At 31.4% G+C, this 23649-nt stretch overlaps 2 protein-coding genes and 1 long non-coding RNA gene across 4 annotated transcripts; 1 reads left to right on the forward strand and 2 right to left on the reverse strand.

Annotated features, from left to right (window-relative positions):
• Positions 1-14127: 14127 nt before the first annotated feature.
• LOC125871011 (adenylate isopentenyltransferase 5, chloroplastic-like) lies at positions 14128-15472 on the forward strand. Its single transcript, XM_049551589.1, has one exon. It carries the CDS (start codon positions 14298-14300, stop codon positions 15267-15269), a length of 972 nt encoding a protein of 323 aa, XP_049407546.1. The 5' UTR covers positions 14128-14297; the 3' UTR covers positions 15270-15472.
• A 5587-nt stretch (positions 15473-21059) lies between these two features.
• Positions 21060-22056, reverse strand: LOC125871787 (uncharacterized). 2 transcript variants are annotated; one of them, XM_049552456.1, is made up of 2 exons: positions 21832-22056; positions 21060-21613 (listed from the first exon to the last, which is right to left on the reverse strand). In XM_049552456.1, exon 2 carries the CDS (start codon positions 21587-21589, stop codon positions 21113-21115), a length of 477 nt encoding a protein of 158 aa, XP_049408413.1. In that variant the 5' UTR covers positions 21590-21613; positions 21832-22056; the 3' UTR covers positions 21060-21112. The 2 variants fall into 2 exon arrangements, with proteins under 2 accessions (XP_049408413.1, XP_049408414.1); XM_049552457.1 differs by having other exon boundaries at positions 21060-21616.
• Positions 22057-22574: 518 nt separating this feature from the next.
• On the reverse strand, positions 22575-23643 carry LOC125871788 (uncharacterized). Its single transcript, XR_007447043.1, has 2 exons — positions 23156-23643; positions 22575-23057 (listed from the first exon to the last, which is right to left on the reverse strand). It is a non-coding gene; the product is annotated as an uncharacterized LOC125871788 (long non-coding RNA).
• Positions 23644-23649: the final 6 nt, after the last annotated feature.

Genomic DNA, 23649 nt, shown 5'->3' on the forward strand with positions numbered 1-23649 from the left:
ACCGCATATCCAAAAGAACTAAATTGATAAAGTAAAATGAATTGATAAGTAAAGTAAAAAATGTTCATAAATATTAGATACTTCCATGATCTATCTTCCCTTTTCAATAGCAATGAATTCCTCTTTTGGGTTGTGAACCATGCCCCATAATTTGGTTGGGCCAAATTAATTAGATAATGGGAGATGGACACATAGCATAAGTCTAATACGGCCTCAATTAACGTAATCAAGATTTAAACTATACACATATAACATAATAGTTTAATTAGGACTCTTAATACTGATGAAGGGTAAGTTAAGCAGGACTGACACGCGTTTAGGCTGACAATCTTCTGAAGATGAGGTGCACATGACAATCTTAGATGAATCACATGTTAAAAAAAGAAAGAAAATTGAAAAGTAATTTTATAAGACATATCTCAAATTCACATGATACGTGCACAATCCGAACTCTATGAAGTATGAAGTGTAGCTAAAAGACAAAAATTCATATAAACCTTGGATCCCGACCCCTAACTATTATATTTTAACATCCTTTGAACATTTAATACAACGGTTTGCCCTTCAAATGTACAACACCAACAACTTACTCAATGTAATTTCATAAGTGGGGCTTGGAGGGGTAGAATATACACTTATCATGTAGAGAAGTAGTTTCTAATAGAGTCTCAACTCAAGAAAAAATAAGTCCAAAAAAATATAGAGAAAGAAATAACTAAAATGAAAAAAGTCATAACAAAATATTATAGATAACTTGACAAATCATCCTAAATAGTAATTGTTAAAATTTGGTAAATATTGTATAGACATTCTAAATATGGGTATAGTATATATTTAAATATATTAAGTATGGTAAAGTATATATATATTTAGACATTATAGATATTTTATTTCCTTTTGCTTCTTAACTTCTTGTGTACAAATATGGTTGTAGTCTCTTTTATTCAATGATGAATAAAATTATTAATTCTCCAGATTTTCTTGTGTTTCTCTGCGTCATTTTGTAACATGGTATTAGAGCCTCCTCGGATTTTTCAAATCCAGATTCACAATTTTATTTTTCTCGTGGTATTTTGTTAATAGCAATTACTGCTTCATCACTTTGTTGGGTCTCTTTTGTCTTTCGGTTTTTGTTTTTTTTTTTGGTTTGTTGACATTAATTTTTTGAGCGAATATCATGGAGAAGAATGATATTTCTCAACCTATTTATGTTGTTCTTAATGGATAAAATTATCGTCGTTGGTGTGAGGCAATGCGTAGTTTTTTGAAAGGGAGAAAGTTGTAGCGATATGTCACAGGTGATTTACCCTGTCCAAAGCAAACTGAGACTGAAACAAATGAAAATTTTGTTGATCGTTTAGAAGATTGGGAGAACCGAAATCATCAAATTATTACATGGCTTCGAAATACTTCTGTTTCAAGTATTCACCTCCAATTTGGACAATTTGACACCGCAAAAGAGGTATGGGATCATCTCTCTCAACGATATACTACTTCTGATTTTTCTCATCATTTTCAATTGATGAAGGAGATAGCCAACTTGAAACAAGAAAAGGGAGAACCTATCTATGAATTTCTCTCGAAGTTGGAATCCATCTGGAATCAATTAACCTTGACTGAACCGGTTCTTGGAAATTCTGATGTTGCTACTAAATTTTTAGCTTACTGCAACAATGATAAATTGATTCAATTCTTGATGGCTCTTACTGAAGATTATGAACCAACCCGGGTTGCATTGCTTAACCAACAATCGTTGCCAACTCTTGAAAATGCTCTTTCTCGCCTAAAATCTGAAGAGACTCGTTTGGATCTTACGTGACCAGTGGATAACTCAGTTTTTGCAGCCACTAACAGAATTTGTGCCAAATTTTATCGCAATTGTCGTCAAACTGGTCATGCCTTACACGACTGCCCAGTTATTGAATGTAATAAATGTAAGAAAAAGGGACACATATCTAGGAATTGTCCTCCAATTTGCAGGTACTGTAAAAAGGAAGATCACTTGATTGAGAATTGTCCTACTCGTCTTCAGAACAAAAATCAATTCGTTTGAATCAGTCGTCGAATCCAGTTCTTGAAGTAACCAACAATTCTAGAACTTCATCAATTGACCTTCAAACTCTCCTTAGTCAAATCCTTTCTCTAACTGGTAATAATCAATCTTGCAGCTCTAGTTACTCCTTCAGGTAATTCATCGTGGTACTTTGATTCAGCATGTTATAATCGCATGATGTATTCTTCCAAGATTTTCTCTGATCTGACTATAATTTCTAGCCCATCATCCATTCATACTGTTGATGGATCTAATATGAATGTTAGTCATACAGGATCTATTTCTTCATCAGCTCTCTCTTTGCCTGATACTTTCCGTATTCCAGGTTTAAATTTTAATCTTATCTCTGTTAGACAATTATGTGATTTGGGATATGATGTAATTTTTTCTTCTCGTGGTTGTCGAGTGCAGGACCTTCAGACGGGACAAATCATTGGGAAAGGCCGTAAAATTAGGCGTATGTTTGAACTCACTAGTCTTCATATTCCCCAATCATCTCCCATGTCTCGATTATGTGATGTTTCTTCTAGTATTCCTTTGTCATTATGACATCAACGTTTTTGTTATTATTCTTTGAGTAAACTTCGTTCTTTAGTTTCTAGTGGGTGTTTAGGTCATGTTAATGAGAAAAGTTTGGATTGTATTGCATGTAAACAGGCCAAACAACATGCTTTATCTTTTAATAAAAATCCTTCTATTTCAAAGTTTCCTTTTGATTTAATACATTCTGATGTTTGGGGACCTTTCCCTGTACCAAACATGATTGGATCACGATACTTTGTCATTTTTATCGATAATTTTTCTCGATTCACATGGATATATCTTATGAAAAATCGTTTGGAACTACCTCAAATCTATATTAATTTTGTCAATATGGTTAAAACTCAATTTGGTAAAATTATCAAAGTTTTTCGATTGACAATGCCATGGAATATCGTGATTCTAAACTTTTGAATTTTTTATCTGTAAATGGTACACTTTCTGAATTCTCTTGTCCCGGTACCTCCCAACAAAATGGATGAGCTAAACGTAAGCATAGGCGTATCCTTGATTTTATTCAGGCCATGATTATTTATTCATCTTACCCTGAGCGCTTTTGGGGTGAAGCAGCTCTTACTGTCATGTTTACTATCAATAGACTCCCATATTCTGTTCTTGAAAACATGTCTCCTTATGAACGTCTTGACAACGTATCTTCTAACTACACATTACTTAAAGTATTTGGCTCTGCTTGTTTTGTTCTTCTTCAACCACATGAACACACAAAATTAGAACCTCGTTCTCGAGTTTGTTTCTTTCTAGGTTATGAGATAGAACATAAATGTTATCGTTGTTGGGATCTTGTGTCAAATCGTATTCGTATTTCTCAACATGTTGTTTTTTGGGAACATATTAAATTTTCCTCACTGTCAAAGTTTAATTCTATTCCATAAAGCAAAGTGACATTCTTTTCTAATCCTTCTGTTGAGCTTTTCCAAAGTGGTCTTAATGCAGGTTCATTTAGTTAGTCAGACATTAAACCCCACGGTTCAACTATTTCCCTTGATACAGGACCATCTGATTGTCCAATTCATGAACATAGTACAACATCTAATTCTCATGATCAATCTCCAATTGATAGTTCCACTTTTTATATGAATGTTGATTTTGAGGTACCCTCATCTTCTCTTCTTCCTGATAACACTTCATCTATCCGTCCAGAAAGAGAAAAAAATCCTCCTAATTATCTTCGTGATTATCAATGTTATTGTACCATGCTTAATTTACATGAGTCTGGTACATACAAAGAGGCATCAAGTGATCTTTGTTGGCAGCAAGCTATGAAAGAAGAGTTGCAGGCCTTTGAAAAAATTCATACTTGGGACTTAGTTGACCCTCCTTTTGATAAAACTCTTATTGATTGCAAATGGATCTATAAGATCAAGACACAATCTGATGGCTCTGTTAAAAGATACAAGGCTCGATTAGTTGCTCGAGGATTCACCCAAGAGTATGGAATTGATTATGAGGAGACCTTTGCTCCAGTAGCTCGTGTTACCTCTGTTCGTGCCCTTCTTTCTGTTGCAGCAGCTAAATGGTAGGGAATTTCTCAAATGGATGTTAAAAATGATTTTCTTAATGGAGATTTGGAGGAGAAGTTTTATATGAAACCTCCACCAGGATACAATTGTCCTCCAAATAAAGTATGTCGTCTTCACCTTGCATGATATGGTTTGAAACAAGCTCCACGAGCTTGGTATGCAAAGTTTAGTTCAACATTAAGCAAATTGGGATTCTCTTCTAGCCCACATGATACCGCTCTTTTTGTACGCAAGACAACACAAGGTATTGTTCTTTTGATTCTTTATGTGGATGATATGATTATTACTGGTGATGACACTGCTGGTATTTTAGAGGTTAAAGAATTTTTTAGTACTAATTTTGAGATGCAGGATTTGGGGTCTCTCAACTATTTCTTTGACATCTGATAATGGGATTTCTCTATCTCAAGTTAAGTATGCTACTAATTTGTTATCAAAAGTAGGTATTAGCGATAATAAAATTGAGAGCACACCTCTTGAGCCTAATGTGCGGTTTTCTCCAACCTATGGTACTTTATTGTCTAATGCCACTCTTTATCGGACACTTGTAGGTAGTCTTATCTATCTAACAGTTACTCATCCAGATATTGCTTATGTTGTTCACATAGTTAGTCAGTTCATGGTTGCACCTCGCTCTACTCATTATGTTGTTGTTCTGTGAATTCTTCGTTATGTCAAAAGTACTATGTTCCATGAACTTCATTTTTCAGCCAATTCTTCTCTTATATTAAAAGCATATGCTGATGTTGATTGGGGACGTGATCCCATTGATAGACGTTCTACTACTGGTTATTGTATTTTTCTAGGAGATTCTCTTATATCGTGGAGAAGCAAGAAACAAACCTTAGCATCCCGATCAAGTACCGAATTAGAATATAGCGCACTTGCTGATACTACTGCTGAGATATTGTGGCTTCGTTGGTTATTGGCTGACATGAGTGTTCCTCAATCTTCTGCCACTACTCTTTATTGTGATAATCGTGGTGCCATTCAGATTGCTCATAATGATGTATGTCATGAGCGTACAAAACATATTGAGATTGATTGTCATTTTAATCATCAGCACATTGATCTTGGTGCCATTCGATTAGCTTCTATTGGGTCCTTAGATCAACAAGTTGATGTTTTCACCAAGCCTCATCTTCCTAGATGCTTCCAAGTTCTGGTGGCCAAACTCAATCTGATTTCTTCTAAACCATCTTGAGTTTGAGGGGGATGTTAAAATTTGGTAAATATTTTATAGACATTCTAAATATGGGTAGAGTATATATTTAAATATATTAAGTATGGTAAAGTATATATTTAGATATTATAGATATTTTATTTCCTTTTGCTTCTTAACTTCTTGTGTACAAATATGGTTGTAGTCTCTTTTATTCAATAATGAATAGAATTATTAATTCTCCAAATTTTCTTGTGTTTCTCTGTCTCGTTTTGTAACAGTAGTTATTACGGATAAAACGATAATCGAAGTGTAAAAAAAACCACTAACGATAACCGAACTCAAAGGACTAACAACTACAAAAGTATATCATGTCTAATAGTACATGTAACATAATAAAAGAATATGTGAGACAACGGCAACTATGTATCTAACTACACTATACAAAAAATGATCTTTAGCAACAATTAATTAATGATAATAGCTTAATTGTCGCTAAATATATTTTTTTAGTGGCAACTAGTACTCTTTGTAAATGTCCCTAAAGTCGATATTGGATCGAATGACAATTAATTAATGTTGGTGAGGACTTTAACACTCTTTGTCAATGTGTATTTTTATTGATGCTAATGTTTTTGTTGTAGTGCTAACTTCCTACCCTAATAAGTATCCTCCATAACCCCATATTTGAGGTCATATCATCAGTAAAATAAAGGTACATCATGTCTTGTTTAAATCACATCTTCTCAATACTTCAATCTACCTTTATCTCTCCTGAAACCACCTATTGTCCTTCAAATGTATTGCTCTTTAATTTTTGTCCTTAAAATTGAACTTATATGCTTAGCGGGATATAAGTTTTTTAAAATCGCGGGACATAACTTATGATATATTATGATGCAAAAATATAAATTTATGCTCCACCAAAAAGTATGGACAAAAATTATAGACCGACACGAAATAGAGGCAGAAGCGCAAATGACCCTTTTTTGAATCTTTTTAATTATTTCTAAATGTGACCTCTTTCCTGTTTTTTAGTGCTCCTAGCTAGTATATGATAATATAACGTTGTCAAGAGATAAAAGTTAGATCCATATATTACCAAAAAAAAATAGGCATAGAATCTTTTTAAATTTGTTTCTTTTATGGAGGGAAAAGTAGATTATATTCATTATATATCATGCAATGTAAAGTCTCCACAAGTTGAATTGCTGTAAAAAAAGAACTAAAGTAGATTCACTTATCATGTAATAATTTATAAAGGTTCCCACTAGCTAGTTGACTACTTTAGGCTTTAAAGGACTAAATTAACCTTCCAACTTGCATGAGGAATCATATATATCAAAATACTTGAATCAAATATTTTTCACTTTATTTGAAATTTTTGAAGTTGTGTTTAGTTAGAAGAGAACATTATATTCAGAATTATGAAGATGAAGTCGAAAATCAAGTTATAAGTTGTTTTCAAACTCAGAATTCAACTTCAAGTTGAATTTAGAATTTTCATGATCTGATAATGGTTATGGACAAATGGTTCCTTAATTGAGTGGTTCCAAGGCTTTGAATGTCATTGTAAGTTACGATCTGATCCATTTTAGTAGTCATAGCTATCCATTTCACAATGTGGTGGAGTGTTTGACCCAACCCCTTCATAGGGGTACTTTTCTTTTAATTGAGAGAAGGACTCAGAATTAACTCCCCTCGATTCGATATTCAAAAGAAGGGTATGGTGTTTATCCAAGAAATGTTCTCCTGTAGCGATACACAGATTCTCAAGGACCCGAGCTCCCCGTCTCAATCAATCCCCCATTGGATCAAGGACCACTATCATCCTTAGAATCTCAACTTTGACCTCAACTAGGTCTTTTGCCTTTTCGATCAGGTACATCATTCCAATATTCAATTCTCCATCTTGTAATCTTCTTCCTCATCCCTTACCCCTATTTATTTATTTTAATAAAAAAAACTAATGTCACTTGTACAAATCAGTCTTTTCACAAAAATTCTATCTCATGGATAAACCTATTTATGTAGTCAACTTTAAGGTTGAAAAAATAATAGTAACACACACAACAACAACAATAACAAAAGAGATTGCAACTAGTATGATTCGACTTCCATTAGCACTAATTATCTATGTTTATTTTTTATACTAAAAAAGGACAGTACCTAAATTAGTAATTTGACTTCTCATAGAACGAAAAGCTAAGTGGAAGTTTTCTCACATTAATTAATAAAAAATAATAATAAAACTACTAATTTTACTACTAGTAGTAGTTATAAGATAAAATATTTTTCTCCCATTTGATGATTTAAAATAGATAGCACATGCATATCAAAACCATGCGTACTGTTTGGTCTTATCATTAAAAAATAATATTCCACAAGTTTTTTTATGTTATCTTTGAGTTAAATAATTTTTTTGCCCCAAAAGTTGAGTTGTGAACTGTCCCAATAAAATTAGAGCAATCAAGGACAAAAAAATAAAAATAAAAATAAAATAAAATAAATCATATTCCCATTTCCATTTGATTGTATTGTCAGTTTCTCACCATATAAAACCATACAGCACACCTCGAACAATTAATATTCTATCGATATGAGTTTGTTGTAGGATGATTAATTAGGATTTCGATCCATTCAATCTTGATTAAAAATATCAAATTTGAGCCTCTGAAAATAAAAATAAAAATCATATTGAAAATGCACACTTTTAAAAATGAACCTTATAATGCGTGAATTCAAATTATTAATCAAACTTCAATATAAAACAATTAATATTCCTTATTAATATTCCTTATTTTCTCCATTCTTTTTATTCGGTATAACATAGACTTTGTTGTTGAATTAAGTAGGTTCTATTTTTTAAGTTCGATATATAAAATAAAATAAAACAGTCAAAAGTAAAATTCAGGTCGTGCAAGAATTTCAAGAAAGAATCTTGAAAAGAGTGGATGTGGAAAAAGTATTATATTACGTCTCTTGTGAGTTACTCCCTCCGTTCTAAATTAATTATCATGTTTTACTTCTCATAAATTAATTTATCTATTTTTTAAAATAAATTAAATTAGATAAGTATAATATTTAAAAATAAATTTATACATTTAAAAATTATATAAAAAAGTACTAAAAATTATAATTTCGGGTTTGTAATGATTAAAAGAGTACTACAAATTGTAATTTCAAGTACACTACAATTTGTAATGATGCTACATATTATTTTTTCAGGTTTTATGTTTTTTAAATTGTAATTTTTTAGTTAGCAACTTAGTAATCATTATAAAATAGAACAATAATGGTTTTTGGAAATGCACAATGTAACTTCTTGTTGTAACCTCTACCATAAAATAAATTAAAAATCTCACTTGACTATATATAATACACTTTTAATTTATACTTTATATGTGTTTTATAACTTGTTATTATCTTACACATAACAAATGAGACATCCTACTAAGAGTGCGATTACCAAAAAAATAATTGAACTATGTCGATATTGAAAAAAAAGTAAGATGATTGAAACGTTTTCAAAAAATCTAGTTTTGGTTATATAAGTAATCGAAAAATTAATATGATGTAAATATGTTAAAATACTCCGTCGAACCCTATACACATTATTGTGACTTATATATTAACCATACTTATCGACAATAATCACTTTTCGATTAGTTAGTAAGTAATTATGGATCACTAAATATTGTGAGAGAATGGTAAGTATCTTTTCATTCTTAAATAGAGTCACGGGTTTGAGATCTGAGAAGATAATCATCTTTAGTAGATAGAGTTTATATTACCCCGAAATAGGACATTTTAACAAAAAAATCGAATTAATTGAACCTTTAAACAAATATTAAACGCCAAGTTAGAAATCAAAAAGTAAAAGTCATAAACATTTCCACTTGTTTCATACCTATCTATTTGACATTGTAGTAATTAATCAAGCTTTCAAGTTGTGAGGATAGTATAAAGAGAGCACTTGTTAAAATATATATAACTTTTTATCTTCAATACTTCTCAACTAACTCCACGATTGCTTACTCCAAGTTATGTATTATCATACTATATTATATGACCTTTCACAAGTCATGGCTAAATTAGCTTACATATGATTCCGTAATTCTTATTTGTTTAGTAATTAAAAAATAAAATAAAGGTACCTACTTTATCACCGTCCATTGTGTCCCAAAAAAAAATATTTTTTTAAAAAATAAACTCAAAGTAGAAAAAAAAAACCATAATATAGAAAAAAAACAAGAAACACTAACTAGGGAGTGGTGGCACTTGAATTTGGCTTTGGTTCAACTTTTATCAAAAAACAAAAATAGTTATTGACAAAAAAAAGTTAGGTATTTTCATTTATTTATTTATTTATTTGAAAAATATATGGTCATCTGACTTTCAAAAAATATTTTTTTCTTTCCAGCCAAAAGACTTTTGTTATTTTAATTCAAACACTCCATCGATGTGTTCCGTTTATATGATTTACTTTCTTTTTTAATTAATCTTGAATAAGAATAAGTCATTTCTAAGTAAGAATTTAATTCTAAAATGTATATGTTATTCTTAATGAAATGATATTTAGAGTCTGTTTGGAATTCTAAAATTTTTTTTTAAAAAAAATTTAGATGTTTGGCAAACCAATAAATGATGCTGTTTCTGATTTTGGCTACCTGAATAAGGTTCCCTGACAGAGTTTCTGAAGTTGCAGAAACTCTCATGCTGAAACGCTTGGTTGGGAATAGCCATCACAGATAGCTTGCTGACTTGGCTTTCTCTTTGGGTTAGAGGTTCTTTCTCCCTAGATGTAGTGTTCTAATTTCAGAAGTTCTGTACAATCCTTTTACTTAATTGAAAGGAGTTTTAGTTTGGTTAATTTTATGACCCTAAACTTATAAGTCTGCATCACTATAACTCAATAAAAAACATAAGGGTGGTCATGAAACTTTTGAGTAAAAAAAAAAAAACTGGCAGTTGCACCTAATAAGGAAACTAGCTGGCTGTTGCGCTTTATTAGGAAAATTAACCTAAAATTGATTTTAAATCCCACGATTCAAGCATAAGTGATTGGCATTTCCATCATGCCGCCATTGAAGTCCAAATCGTGAAGAATTCAAATTACTCGACAAAATTGGCAAATACAATATGAATAAATTGATTTTGTTGAGAGATTCAAGAATTTAGGTAAGCGAGATGAGTTATGAAGGCTACAAAAGTGATGGAATTGTTGTTGGACAATCGATTTCATTTATGAATCTCAAAGCCACCATTTCAGTTGAGTTGGAGATCAATGAGATTAGGTAAAACTTGGAAATCAGATACATCATAGAAGGTAATAACTCATCTCCATTGAAAATTAAGAACGGCATGGGTGTAAAACTGTATTAAAGATGAAAAAAACGAGTCTGAATTTGCAATATATAAGGCAAGGATACATTGCAAATTTTGATATATCAAACATCTGATAATGTATCATAGTACTAAATTTTCTGATCATACTAATACATTCAATTGCTCACTTGCTTCTGTAGTAACATGAATATTTTCATCTGTGGATTGGACAACTGAAAAATCCTCCATTTCTTGTTGATTCTTGATAGTATCATGAATATTTACATCTATGGGTTAGAGTTCTGAAACATCCTCCATTTCTGTGGGTTAGAGTTCTAAAACATCCTCCATTTCTTGTTGATTCTTTATAGTATCATCAATCTGTATTTTTAGTTTTAGAACAAACAATTGTTAACAAATATATTAATGAGTACAGTTTAATTAGTAACTTGCAATGTATCTTATGTGTGTATCTAATATATTCTAGTAAATTTTATGTATCTGATACACACTGAATAATACATGTTTTGAATGATACACCAATAAACATTATTTTTGTATAATTTCACATAATTACAAAAACTCCACACATGAAACAAAAATGCTCACCAGTTGAACATGATACAAAAATTGTCCAACCTTAAACATGATACAAAGAAAGGAGTACAGTTAACTTAGTAACTTGCCATTTATCTTATGTTTGTATCTGACACATTTTAGTAAACTTTTGTATATGATGCATACTGAAAAAATACATGTTTGAATGATACACTATTGAACATTATTCTTGTATCAATAATTTCAGAATTTTTGACCCCCCTTTTTGGTGGTTTTAACAACCTTAGCTTTCCAGGTTGAAGAAGAAAAAAGTTGATAACAAATGATGAGCCAGATCTCCAGTAATAGCACAAGTTTAGCTATCACATTTCGATCTGAACTGGCATCGATAACATGAACCCGATCTCCGGTAGCAGCATAGATTTGGTTGTTGCATTTCGATATGAACTGGCATTGGTAGCCTTGACACAATACTATGATTGCACAAAAGATGGGATATGAGCAGTTGAAGTTTTGAGAGAAATTGTTTTGACAAGAAAGAGACTGATTTCAAATTTCAAACTAATGAAGCAATTAACTGAAAAGATCATGGAAATAAATTGGGAGAGATTTGTGGAGTGAAATCAGGAAGTGATAAATGTGGGTTTGGGGAGTGGGGAGTTATGTATCAAGAATTTTGATTTTGGGAGTAAAATAAGGGATTTTGGAAATTTTTAGAAATGATAGGGAATAATGGGAATTATGGAACATAAAGATGTGTATATAGGTAATTAATCCTTTTATTTTTATATAATAATTTTTTATATTTTATCTAGGGGAGATAGGACTTTCATTGCCCATTGGTATTACAATATAGGTGCTTTTAATGCTGCCTTTAGCGGAAAACGGACTTAATGGACAAATAAGGGATAGGCAAGAATCTGTTCTTGAACTCTAGAGAACAGGCGGAAACAGAAATATAGTAAATATCGTAAAGGCAGATGTTTGAGAGGATTTGAAAGAGCCGAGTCTGTAAAAGGGGAGCGTTTTCAATATGATTCTTTTCCTGTATTTGTTCGATGAGAAATGCGAGTCTGTTTTGTCCACCATTTCCTTAAGGAATCAGTCCTAAGAGCGGCTACGACTACGAGACTCTTACATTTATTTATTATTTTATTTATTATATCAAGTATTTTTTGCCCAATTAGAAAAAAGATAACAACAATATTTTTGCAAGATTAGAAAAAAAAAAAAAAATTCAGTCCTCCAAAAAAGGTATAATATTGATTGAGAATTTGAATATGTATATTTTAATTTAATAAAAATAAAAATAATTTTTTTTTTGTAATAGGTAGTAAAAATAATTTCTCTCTATAAAATAATCTTAATACTGAAAGTAGAGTGATACTTGTCTTCTTTTTTTTTTTGTAATTTGACTCTAAAGCACTTTTAACAAATATTTGTCAAACAATTTACTTATGAAAAACAGTTTTCAAATGAATTAGTTAAACACAAATAGTTTTTTTTCAAAAGCACATTTATGAAAAACTATTTTTAAAAAATGCTTCTGAAAATAAGCAGTTTTTAGCAGTAATGTCAAACAGACTCTTAATCGCACAAACATCATATGACTTATTAACTTATTTTAGATCATCAATTTCAGGAGAAACTACATAATTAGACATACTCTACTACCATATATACTATTATTGCCTATAATTTTAAAATATTATGTATTTACCACTAATTAAGAGTTTTCGGCATATGTTGAGGAAGATACACCTAAATACATGTATTTTTATTACAAGATACACTTAAATAGGGAGAGAGGCAAGCGAGATTTGTTATATATGTATCACATATACATGTGAATCACACTGGATACACACTATATGCATGTATTTGTATGTATCTGGTGTGATTCACATGTATCTAGGATACAGATACATAGGAGGGTGGTGAGCGAGATGGAAGGAAGGCGAGCGAGATTTGTTATGTATTCCAGATACATGTGAATCCACTTGAATACAGTGTATCTAGAACAAATTATACCTAATTTTGACTCTATGTATCCCAAGATACATGCATCTGGACATATCGAAATCTAGTACTCCCTCCGTCCCATTTTATGTGGCAACATTTCCTTTTTGGTCAGTCCCAAAAAGAATGTCACATTTCCTTATAAGGAAAGTATTTAAAGGTACAATTCCTTTTTTATTCTTGTTGGTCCCACTTAATCTTAAAATAATACTCCAATACATTTATGAGGAGAGAGAAATTGAGTCTACTTTTTAAAAGGGCAATTTGGTAAACATTTCAAAGTCTTCATTTATTTCTTAAACTCCGTGCCCGGTCAAATGTTGCCACATAAAATGGGACGGAGGGAGTAAGATTTTTATTTATTTTTTTTAACACCAAAAGGGGTTGTTCATCATTTATGTCTCAAAAACACTGGAATGAGTTTCAAAGACTCCTTAAAAGAAAAATTAGGGAAAACTAACATATAATCTACCAAAAAGTTTCTTCAATAGACCATAAGATCATTGTAACTGTTCTCTTATTAGTATTTCCGTCCAAAACCTCCTGCACCGCGACCATATGTTGGGAGAGCTGCCACTGCTTGGGGCTCAGCGGCCTGCTTGACAACGCCTGGAAGGTCAGACATGCCGAGGGCTGAAATCTAGTAAGATTCATAATATTGCAAATTAAAATGTATCCAAAGAATTAACTCCTAAATTAGTGGGATTTATGTAAGTTTTCCTAAGTTTTAATAATATATTTTATTTTTTAAAAAGTTTATGTCAAGTTAAACTATATCGTATAAATTGAGACGGAGAAATTACTTCCCACTTTCAATTATTGGGAGTTGGGACCTACAATATGATGAATCAATGATTGCTATATTATTACTGATATTCCTTTGGGGCATTATATAAAGCTGACACACCATTACCACCCAACAAAGACTCAAAGAAGAACCATTTCTTTCTTCAATTCAACACATTGTCAATTTGCCGCATTTTAATTCATATTAGGTACTTCCCTCCGTACCCCATTTTTTGTCATAGCCATACAAACTCTTATAGTCGATCCTGACTTATTTGATACTAAGAAAAAAAATATTATTTTATTTATTATGATTCGTATGATGAACTCTGCACAAATGTGCAAACAAGTAAGATGGCGAAATTTGCTACAATTGCAAAATTTTCTTCGAAAGGACAAGATTGTGGTGGTCATGGGAGTCACCGGTGCCGGAAAATCAAAACTCTCTATAGACTTAGCCACTCAATTCAATGGAGAAATAATTAATTCCGACAAAATACAAGTGTACAAAGGTCTTGATATCGCGACTAACAAAATAACAGAAGAAGAACGTTGCGGTGTACCACATCATTGCCTAGGGGTAATTGATCCTTACAAAGAATTCACCACAAAAGACTTTTGCAACATGGCTTCATTTACCGTTAACTCTATAACCAACCGCAGTAAACTTCCTATCATCGTTGGAGGGTCAAATTCATTCATCGAGGCATTTGTCTACAACAATAATTCATATAATTTTAGTACAAGGTACGATTTTTGTTTCCTATGGGTCGATGCATCAATGAACGTGCTAAATTCGTTCTTATACGAACGAGTTGATAAAATGGTGGATCAAGGACTGGTGGATGAGGTAAGACAAATGTTCAATCCAAAAAACATGGATTATACCAAAGGCATTCGAAAAGCCATTGGTGTCCCGGAATTTGACAGTTACTTTCGTGCTGAACTGTCAAATTCCGTGGACAGGCAAACTCGTGAGAGGATGCTAAAGGAAGCAATTACTGAAGTAAAGATCAATAATTGTATACTAGCAAGTAAACAATTTGACAAAATTAACCGATTAATTAACGTTAAAGGATGGAAAATACATCGATTAGATGCAACTGAAGTTTTCGAAAAACAGAGGATAGCAGAGGAAAAAGAGGCAGAGGAAATATGGAAGAATATGGTGATGGGACAGAGCAGAAAGATAGTGCATAAATTTTTATACGAAAATTATAGGAATTCAATGGTTTATAAAAGTGATGGGACAGACATTATGGCAGCAGCATCTCAGTATTAAAAAGCGAAAAAAAAAAAAGTTAACTGTAAAAAACACATCTGAACTATACTTTTTCACAAGTTTTATATTCATGTACCTACTTAAATTATCACTCATTTGTATTAAAACATACCTCGATGCTGAGCTGGCATACATGTGTCAGATCAGTATTGAGGTGTATTTTTAGTACAATGGTAGTGATAGTTTAGGTACGTACATGAAACAATAAAGAAAGTTGAAGTATGGAACTCACAGTAAAAAGAGGATTTTGATGTATTTTTGACGATTAACTCAGAAAGAAAAAGAAGTTGTGTGCTTGCATTAATCTAAAGACTCTTTTTGTACAATAGTTGAGCATGATCACCAGTTTTGGGAGATAACATTTATATATGTCCACTACCAGCTAGCTATTTAGCAATCATATAGTTTATATTATTTTTCACTGACCACTATTGTAACTACATAAGTGTAACCCTTTTGCTCCAATAATAATTCACACATATAATAAAATAAATATTTATGAATGGTTCTGGAATGTTTGCAAGTAGTTCTTTTATGATTAAGAAATAATTAATTACTACTCCTTTCTATTTTAAATTACCTGTCTTAATTTAATTGCATTGTTTGGATGAAATTCGAAAAGAACTTTTGAATCGTATGCTCCTAAACGGAAGGTGTGTATAACAAATTAAAAGTATGTTTTTGAATTTTGTAGTCGTACTATTCTTATAAGTTGGTATCATTTAACTTAACTTACTAGTAATATTAACAGAGAAGTATTGAAAACACTCTTAAATTCGGTGCGGACTATTAGTTTTATTCCTGAACTATTGTCGGTCTTAAAAATACCATTTTACCTGACTAATGAAACTTAAATACACTCCGATTTTGCAACATGAGTGAAATACACTCCTAAATTCTCGCCAAATTTAGGAGTGCTTTCAACACTTATCTCGACTTTTTACTAAGAGTTGTCTCATGCTTCTACAAGAATTTGATATTGTTATGTCATGTGACAGATAAGAGGTGTATCTAAGTTTAGATAGTCAAGTAGAGGGATGTTTTAAAATTGGTAGTAGTTTGAAATTGAAACTAATAAATTACGCCAAGTTTAAGGATGTTTTCAATACTTCTTTCTAATAATAATAATAATAACAACATATCTATCACAAAAGGTGGAGGTGATAATTGCCTACTCTTAGGGTGTGTTTGGTCTGAAGGAAAATGTTTTTCCTAGAAAATGTTTTCTTGGAAAACAAGTAGATTTTTAACTTATTTTTTCATGTTTGATTGATAAGTAGAAAATAATTTCTGAAAATATTTTTTAATGTTTGGTTGGTGAATGAAAATATTTTCAGAAATATCTTTTATTTTTAGCTTGAGAAACTAGAAAATACTCTTTAGAAAAATAATTTCTGACCCGGTGGAATAAAAATTGAAATTTTAAAAAGTTGAATTATTTAGAAAAAAAAAATGATGAGGGTGGTGGTTTGGGGATGGCTGGGATAGGGGTGGCGTAAAAATCAAAATTTTTAAAATTTGAAATATTTTTCAAAAATAAATATTTTAGTTTTTTTTTTGACGGGGGAGGGGAGTGGCAGCAGGGGGTAAGGGTTGGGGTGGCATAAGAAATGAAAATTTTTAAAATTTTTGAACTATTTTTTTAAAAAAAAATAATTGACGGGGTAGCTTGGGTGGAGCTGGCCGGTGTGTGTGTGTGTGGGGTGGGGGGGAGGGGATGGCGTAAAAAATGATTTTTTTTTTAATATGAAATATTTTTCAAAAACAATTTTTTTTAAAAAAAATTGACGGAGGGTGGCCTAGGTGTGGGGTGGCGGGGGGAGGGGTAGGGGATGGCATAAAAATGATTTTTTTTTAAAAATTTGAAATATTTTTCAAAAACAATTTTAAAAAATTGAGGGAGCGTTGCCCCGGTGAGGGGCGGAGGGAATAGGTGTGGGGGTGGCAAAAAAATTGAAATATTTTTCAAAAATAATTTATTTAAAAAAAAAAACACAAATTAGAAGGAGGGTGGAATGGGGAGTGGGGGCATAAAAAAAAATTTTTTTTTTTAAAATTGAAATATTTAACCAAAACAATTTTTTTGTGGGGGGTAGGAATGGTAGGTGTTGGGTGATGGGAAGGATCGGGTACGGGATAGGATAAGAAAAATATATATTGAAGGATAAAATAGAGTTTTGAAAAATGTTTTCCTTAATTTTTGAAGGGAAGTCATTTTCCATAAATTTGAGGAAAATGAGTTGATTTGGAAAACATTTTCCAAAACATTTAAGTCAACCAAACATGGGAAAATTGAAAAATATTTTCCAGAAAATGTATTCCTTCGTACCAAACACACCTTTAATGAATTATTTTTATAATCATACAAATATTACAATATGCTTAAGATTAGAGTTTCAAAAAATTATTTTTTATTAAATGTTATATCTAGTTAAATAATATCACATAAATTAAAACGACGGAAGTATCTTGTACACACAACCCCACATATGATATGTAGCAGCTTTCATTTACAATTTGACATATCAATAGGATAAGATCCGATGCATTTTTATTAGTTGGATGGGATTGCTAGTATCAAGAAATCAAAAGGAAATATCTATTTTTTATTTTTTATTTTTTATTTTTTATTTTTTATTTTGTGACTAGACATCATATTTAACATAATAATAGTTGCAGATATTTTGCTACACAATGGAAGTGCAGGTTCCATTATCACTATGCAATAGTATTGGAAAAATGAAACTATGGCTAGTAAATAGGAAATTTTCTTAGTTGAGTTGATTGACGATTTAAATTTTTGCTTGTTGAGGCCAATGATCCATTGAATCTAAGTATTTTTCAAAGATATATATATATATTACTATTATATAGAAGAGACTAGAGGAGACTAGAGCACACAGCTGATCGTCAACATGTCTGCTTCAGCTGTGTGCTCTTCATCATATTTACTTGCTTAGCTTATTGGTTGCAGCATGACATTTCATGCACGAGGTCCCAAGATCAAGCCCAGACAACATCACATTTTTGTTTTTTTATTTTTATTTTTATTTTTACATCAATCAATTTACTAATTTAGTGTTAATTAAAAAGGAATATTTTGTATTACGTAAATATATTTCGAATTCATATTTTAGTTATTCCATCTTCTATCTTACATAAAAATATTTTTAATTTTTAAATGTCATCAAAAATATTTTGTTTTATATAGTGAAAAATATTATTATTATTATTATTATTATTATTATTATTATTATTATTATTATTTAAGAAAACCTTATTTACATAGGTAAATATGTATATTAAAAAAATCCAACTAAGTACCTTAATAAGTAATACGTTTAATTATTTTATTTCTCTATTTTTTATCTGTAAATTACTTTTTTATTTCTAATGTTAATATTAGATCATTAATATTATTAGTAAAAAAAATANTAGTGAAAAATATTATTATTATTATTATTATTATTATTATTATTATTATTATTATTATTTAAGAAAACCTTATTTACATAGGTAAATATGTATATTAAAAAAATCCAAATAAGTACCTTAATAAGTAATACGTTTAATTATTTTATTTCTCTATTTTTATCTGTAAATTACTTTTTTTATTTCTAATGTTAATATTAGATCATTAATATTATTAGAAAAAAAAAATATGTCATTGAATTTAAAAAATTAAAAGTACCACAAATAAAACTCTTCAAATTTGATTCATGCCACATAAATTGGGACAGAGAAAATAACATATTATTTACAAATTATGTCAATTTTATAAGTTACGATAACTAAAAACTTAATGTTTTAAGAAAATATATATTAAAAAATTGAGTGGCTCTCCAANGACAGAGAAAATAACATATTATTTACAAATTATGTCAATTTTATAAGTTACGATAATTAAAAACTTAATTTTTTAAGAAAATATATATTAAAAAATTGAGTGGCTCTCCAAAGTGCCACATAAATTACAACAAAATAAATGATATATGTTGGGCCCGTGCTGGCACAGGCGTACGTATCTAGTATATATATATATATGGATAGTATAAATAATTAAATCGGTTATAGCATATTATTAATAGTTTTTTGGAGTATTACATGAAGTTATTTACATTGTTTTTTAGTAACTTAATTGTATAATACTTTTTAGGTATAATACATAAACAAACACTAAAATTTGACTTTAACTAGCAAGTAAGTACTCTAACTTTGAGAGTGCACATTTAGACACCTCAACTTAATCTCAATCGATAACTAAACACTCCAACTCGTCTCTAGTGTATTTTGTGGACACCTGACGCAGATGTGAAACATAAATTTTGAAAGTGTCTAGATTATCATTTTGTAAATTAGAGAATTCAACTGACGCAATGAATACAAGCTAAGTTGAAATGTTTAAATGTGCATAGTAAAATTAAAGCGTTTAATTTCTAGTTAAGGCCAAGTTAAAATATATTATATATATTTTTTATACAACATAAATGGTTGGAAAGCATGAGGTTCTCCTTTTTCTTTTTTTATTGTAGTTACTCCCTTATGAATAGTATAAGCAATTTTGTTAAAGTAGGAATAAACTTTTAATCAATCAAATCAGTCATAATCAGCATGTAATTCCATATTATTACTATTATTTTGGTATACTATGATACTCTATTAGTCAAACACTACTTTATTCCACATGTATGCTATTTGTGGATAGTGAATTTAACAAGTTACACCATCCCATATAATTTAAGGTTTTAACAATCATCTTCTTAATTTTTTAAATATTTCTTATAAAGAGGAAAAGTCCCATCAAATTTAGTAGTGGCTATATTCATTTATTTATTTTGGTACTAGTAGTAGTAGTGGCTATATGGGCTATAGTATATATTGATCATTGGTACAATGAATAGAGTATGTATATATATATATTTGATTGACTTAGCACAAGCTCTTTTTTTAACATTTAGTACTTGCCCACCAGATGTAAAGCCAAAGATAATGGTGTCTTTTCAAGTTTTATTATATGTATTTCTTTTTGTTGCATATATACGCATGAATGAGACTTCTTTCCATTTTCGTCTTGTATTTATTTTCTCAAGTTCTTATCTGAATGAAAGACACGCGTCCCACCTCAGAATTAAAGAGTTAGATTTAATTAGCTAACTGTGATTAGAACTATAATATTTTCATATATTTGCTTCCAAAAGATTCGGCAATCTCAAAATTCTAGCTATACTAATTAATAAACAATAAAAGGAAACAAGATTTATGTACTTCTCTTTCTCTTTTTTTTTTAATTGTTTACCAAAATAAGAAAATCAAAAAAAAGAGAGAACTATATAAATCTTTTTTATTATTATTTACCACAATTATATTTAATGTATTGTAGGTAGAATTTTGGGATTGTCAAATCTTTTACCTTATTGCAAAAGGAATTGGTAAAAACTAGCAACAAAGGGATTAATCAATTTGAGCCGAGTACGCTACATTAGGTAAATTTTCCCCTGACAAGTTTAAAATTGCAAGATCTAAAGACTATAAAAACATATTTAATTTATGATTCGAAAACCTCCATTTATTTCTTAAACGTTGCATCTAATCAACGTAAAACACTTAAGTTGAGACGGAGGGAGGGAGTAGGAAGTTACAAAGATTAGCACAAAATTCAATGTAGACGGTTACATAAGTTTTATTTCTTTTACTTCAACCAACACATTACAGGCTTTTTTTTATCAAGCATTAAATGAAAATATTAGGTTACTCTACTTTCTTATACTTTTTTTCATTTCAAGAAGATGCATGTAGTTAATAAACGTAAAACACCACAAGTCAAGGTATGTTGAGATGGTGGATCATGGGTGAGGGGGTAGCATATGATTATCAACCCCCCTCGAACCGCACTCGAACGTAATATTGCAACCTGGATCAACCATGATTGTGTACTGGTGGAGAGGCCTAGACAGGAACAGAGGCAAACGAACCAGCAGATCACAAACACATTCGCTGTCGACTTGTTTCATCCACCTGCAGCAGTTCTCTTCTGCAGAACTTTCCTTATACTCGTGGTGATGATCATGCCTGCGTCTGTGTCTTCTTTCTGGAGGGCCGGGAGGAGGTGGTGGGGCAACTAGCAGAAAAGGGGATGGTGGAGATGGTGGAGACACCGGATTTAATGGAAGCAATGAGCATGCATGGTTCACTAGTGCAAATTGAGAGGGACAGAGAGGACTAGGTTGGTTAGTCACCCATTGGCTTCTTGCTCCACTTGGGTACACCACTAGGTATAATGCCACAATCAATACTATCTTCGGAATGTTATGTATGTCCATCTCCCTGATTGACAGAACGTTCTTCTACTGACACTAGAAAAAAAACAGCTTTCAAGGTCTTTGAGTTACTAACAGCTAGCAAGTCAAGTACTTACCTCCTGCCAACAATCTATCTTTCAGTTTCACTTATATAGACTAAACCAGCATTCACAAGTTTTTCATGTTACTCAAGTTAGGTATTGATTTTCAGGTTTCATCAGCAAAAAAAATTGAAAAACAGATATGAGTGAATAGGTACGTACCTGCAGTAGAGCGTATTAGGTCAATGGTTGAGGAAGCCTCATTCTTTTTGTGTGAAGGGTGCTTTTATCTCAAGTAATGTTTACTTGAGAAACACAAAAATTGATTCAACTGAAACCTTCCTAACTAGTAAAAACATAAACAAATAAACAGAAATATTAAAAATCCATCCTTTTGTTGTATATTTCCAGTACTCCTTATCTAGGACCTGTTGAGGAAGGGGCCAGAATGATAAATGCCATAGAGAGATTTCACCACATCCGATGTTTCTGATAAGCTTATTATTCCAAAATTATTTGATCGTGTACAAAGTTATCAGCTAGATCATAGGATCAGATCTCTATTAATTAAGTAAAAGCATATGATATAAACAATTAGACAGAACTATTACCTGTTAAAAAACAGAAAGACAAAGCAAACTACAAGATATATCATTCACAATGAGAAGGGCCTGGGTTTTATTTCTAAGAGTGCTCAAATACAATAAGAATTTCTATACATTGGGAAATCAAGGAAGGGGGAAGGACGATAGCAAGAATTAAACTCACACTTACTGTGTGGAAGACTCCTCTAGTAGACTGTAAGCCTTAGTGATAAAGGAAGGGTTGAATAAACAAAAATGACTCTGTTTCCTGCACAGACGCAAACTGTGGCATGAGTACACAGGTCAGCATTATTGAGGTACAAATGTGAGACACCATCACTACACCCTTAATACATAAGCTTGGCTATAGTTGTAATGATGTAGCGGGATCAAGGAGTTTGCTATAAACATAATATACTTCCAATGCCAAGAGATAAATGCAGGTCCACTAAGTACAGCCCTCAACGATATCTTTATGAAATCAAATTATAAATTGGAACTCCTCAGAAAACTTTGAGATCGTAAAATATTACTACTTTCAAGAAACTAGAAGCAAATACATGTGATAGTTTCTGGCAGCTATGACGATCCCAGGAAATCCAAATAGTGCATATTGTCAAAATTATGCTAATTTGGTATGATCAATGATTTCATCGCCTCATATAATATCTCCAGTTCCACGATCCTGGCATCACCATCTCTCATTATGCACTGGGTTGCCTCGTCCATAAGCCATCTTATATTTGTAAATTGGCAACAGAATGCCATAATCCATATGGCACCACTCTAATTTACTGTGAATTCTTCATCCTCAATGCTCAATTCTCCCTTCCAATGCAGCCATCGACATTGAATTGAAGATGCCTGCAAGAGGAAAATGCATCCAATATGTTTTTTTTCTGAATAATACTGAAACTTCTAATTTGTTGCATTAAGACCAAATCAAATCTCTGGCTACACACTGGATCTTCCTTCCTTCATGCTGGAATTTGTCCTGTTGGTGACCCCAACCGGCATTGGAGCATTCTGTTTTGATGTGGAGACAGAGAATCTCACAGTTCAGAAGCTATGTTAGGTTTCATATGTGCTCTCAACTGTTTGCAAGTTGCAACTATTCACTGAACCATGAATGATGAACCAATGAAAGTAACAATTGCTAGAGGGCTTGTAGGACAAATATCCAGCTCCATCTGCCATATTTTGGTGGGATAGATTTGTCACTTATTGAATATGGGCAGACCAGGAGGCAGGAAGGAAACTTGCTAAAATCAGAAAGTCCAGAAATGATTATTGGCTTCGTAGTAAATGGAGGATAACTTATCAACAAGAAAAAGGAAAAAGGACGTAAGTTGAAGATATGGCAGTAAGGAGAGAGATGGTTAAGTTCTCATCATTTCATCCCAAACATAATATCCATAGCAACTCGTGCAGCTCTAAAGATAATGGATGGGAAGCA

Source organism: Solanum stenotomum, chromosome 7, assembly GCF_019186545.1.
Source record: "Solanum stenotomum isolate F172 chromosome 7, ASM1918654v1, whole genome shotgun sequence".
In the NCBI taxonomy this organism is placed as follows: domain Eukaryota; kingdom Viridiplantae; phylum Streptophyta; class Magnoliopsida; order Solanales; family Solanaceae; genus Solanum; species Solanum stenotomum.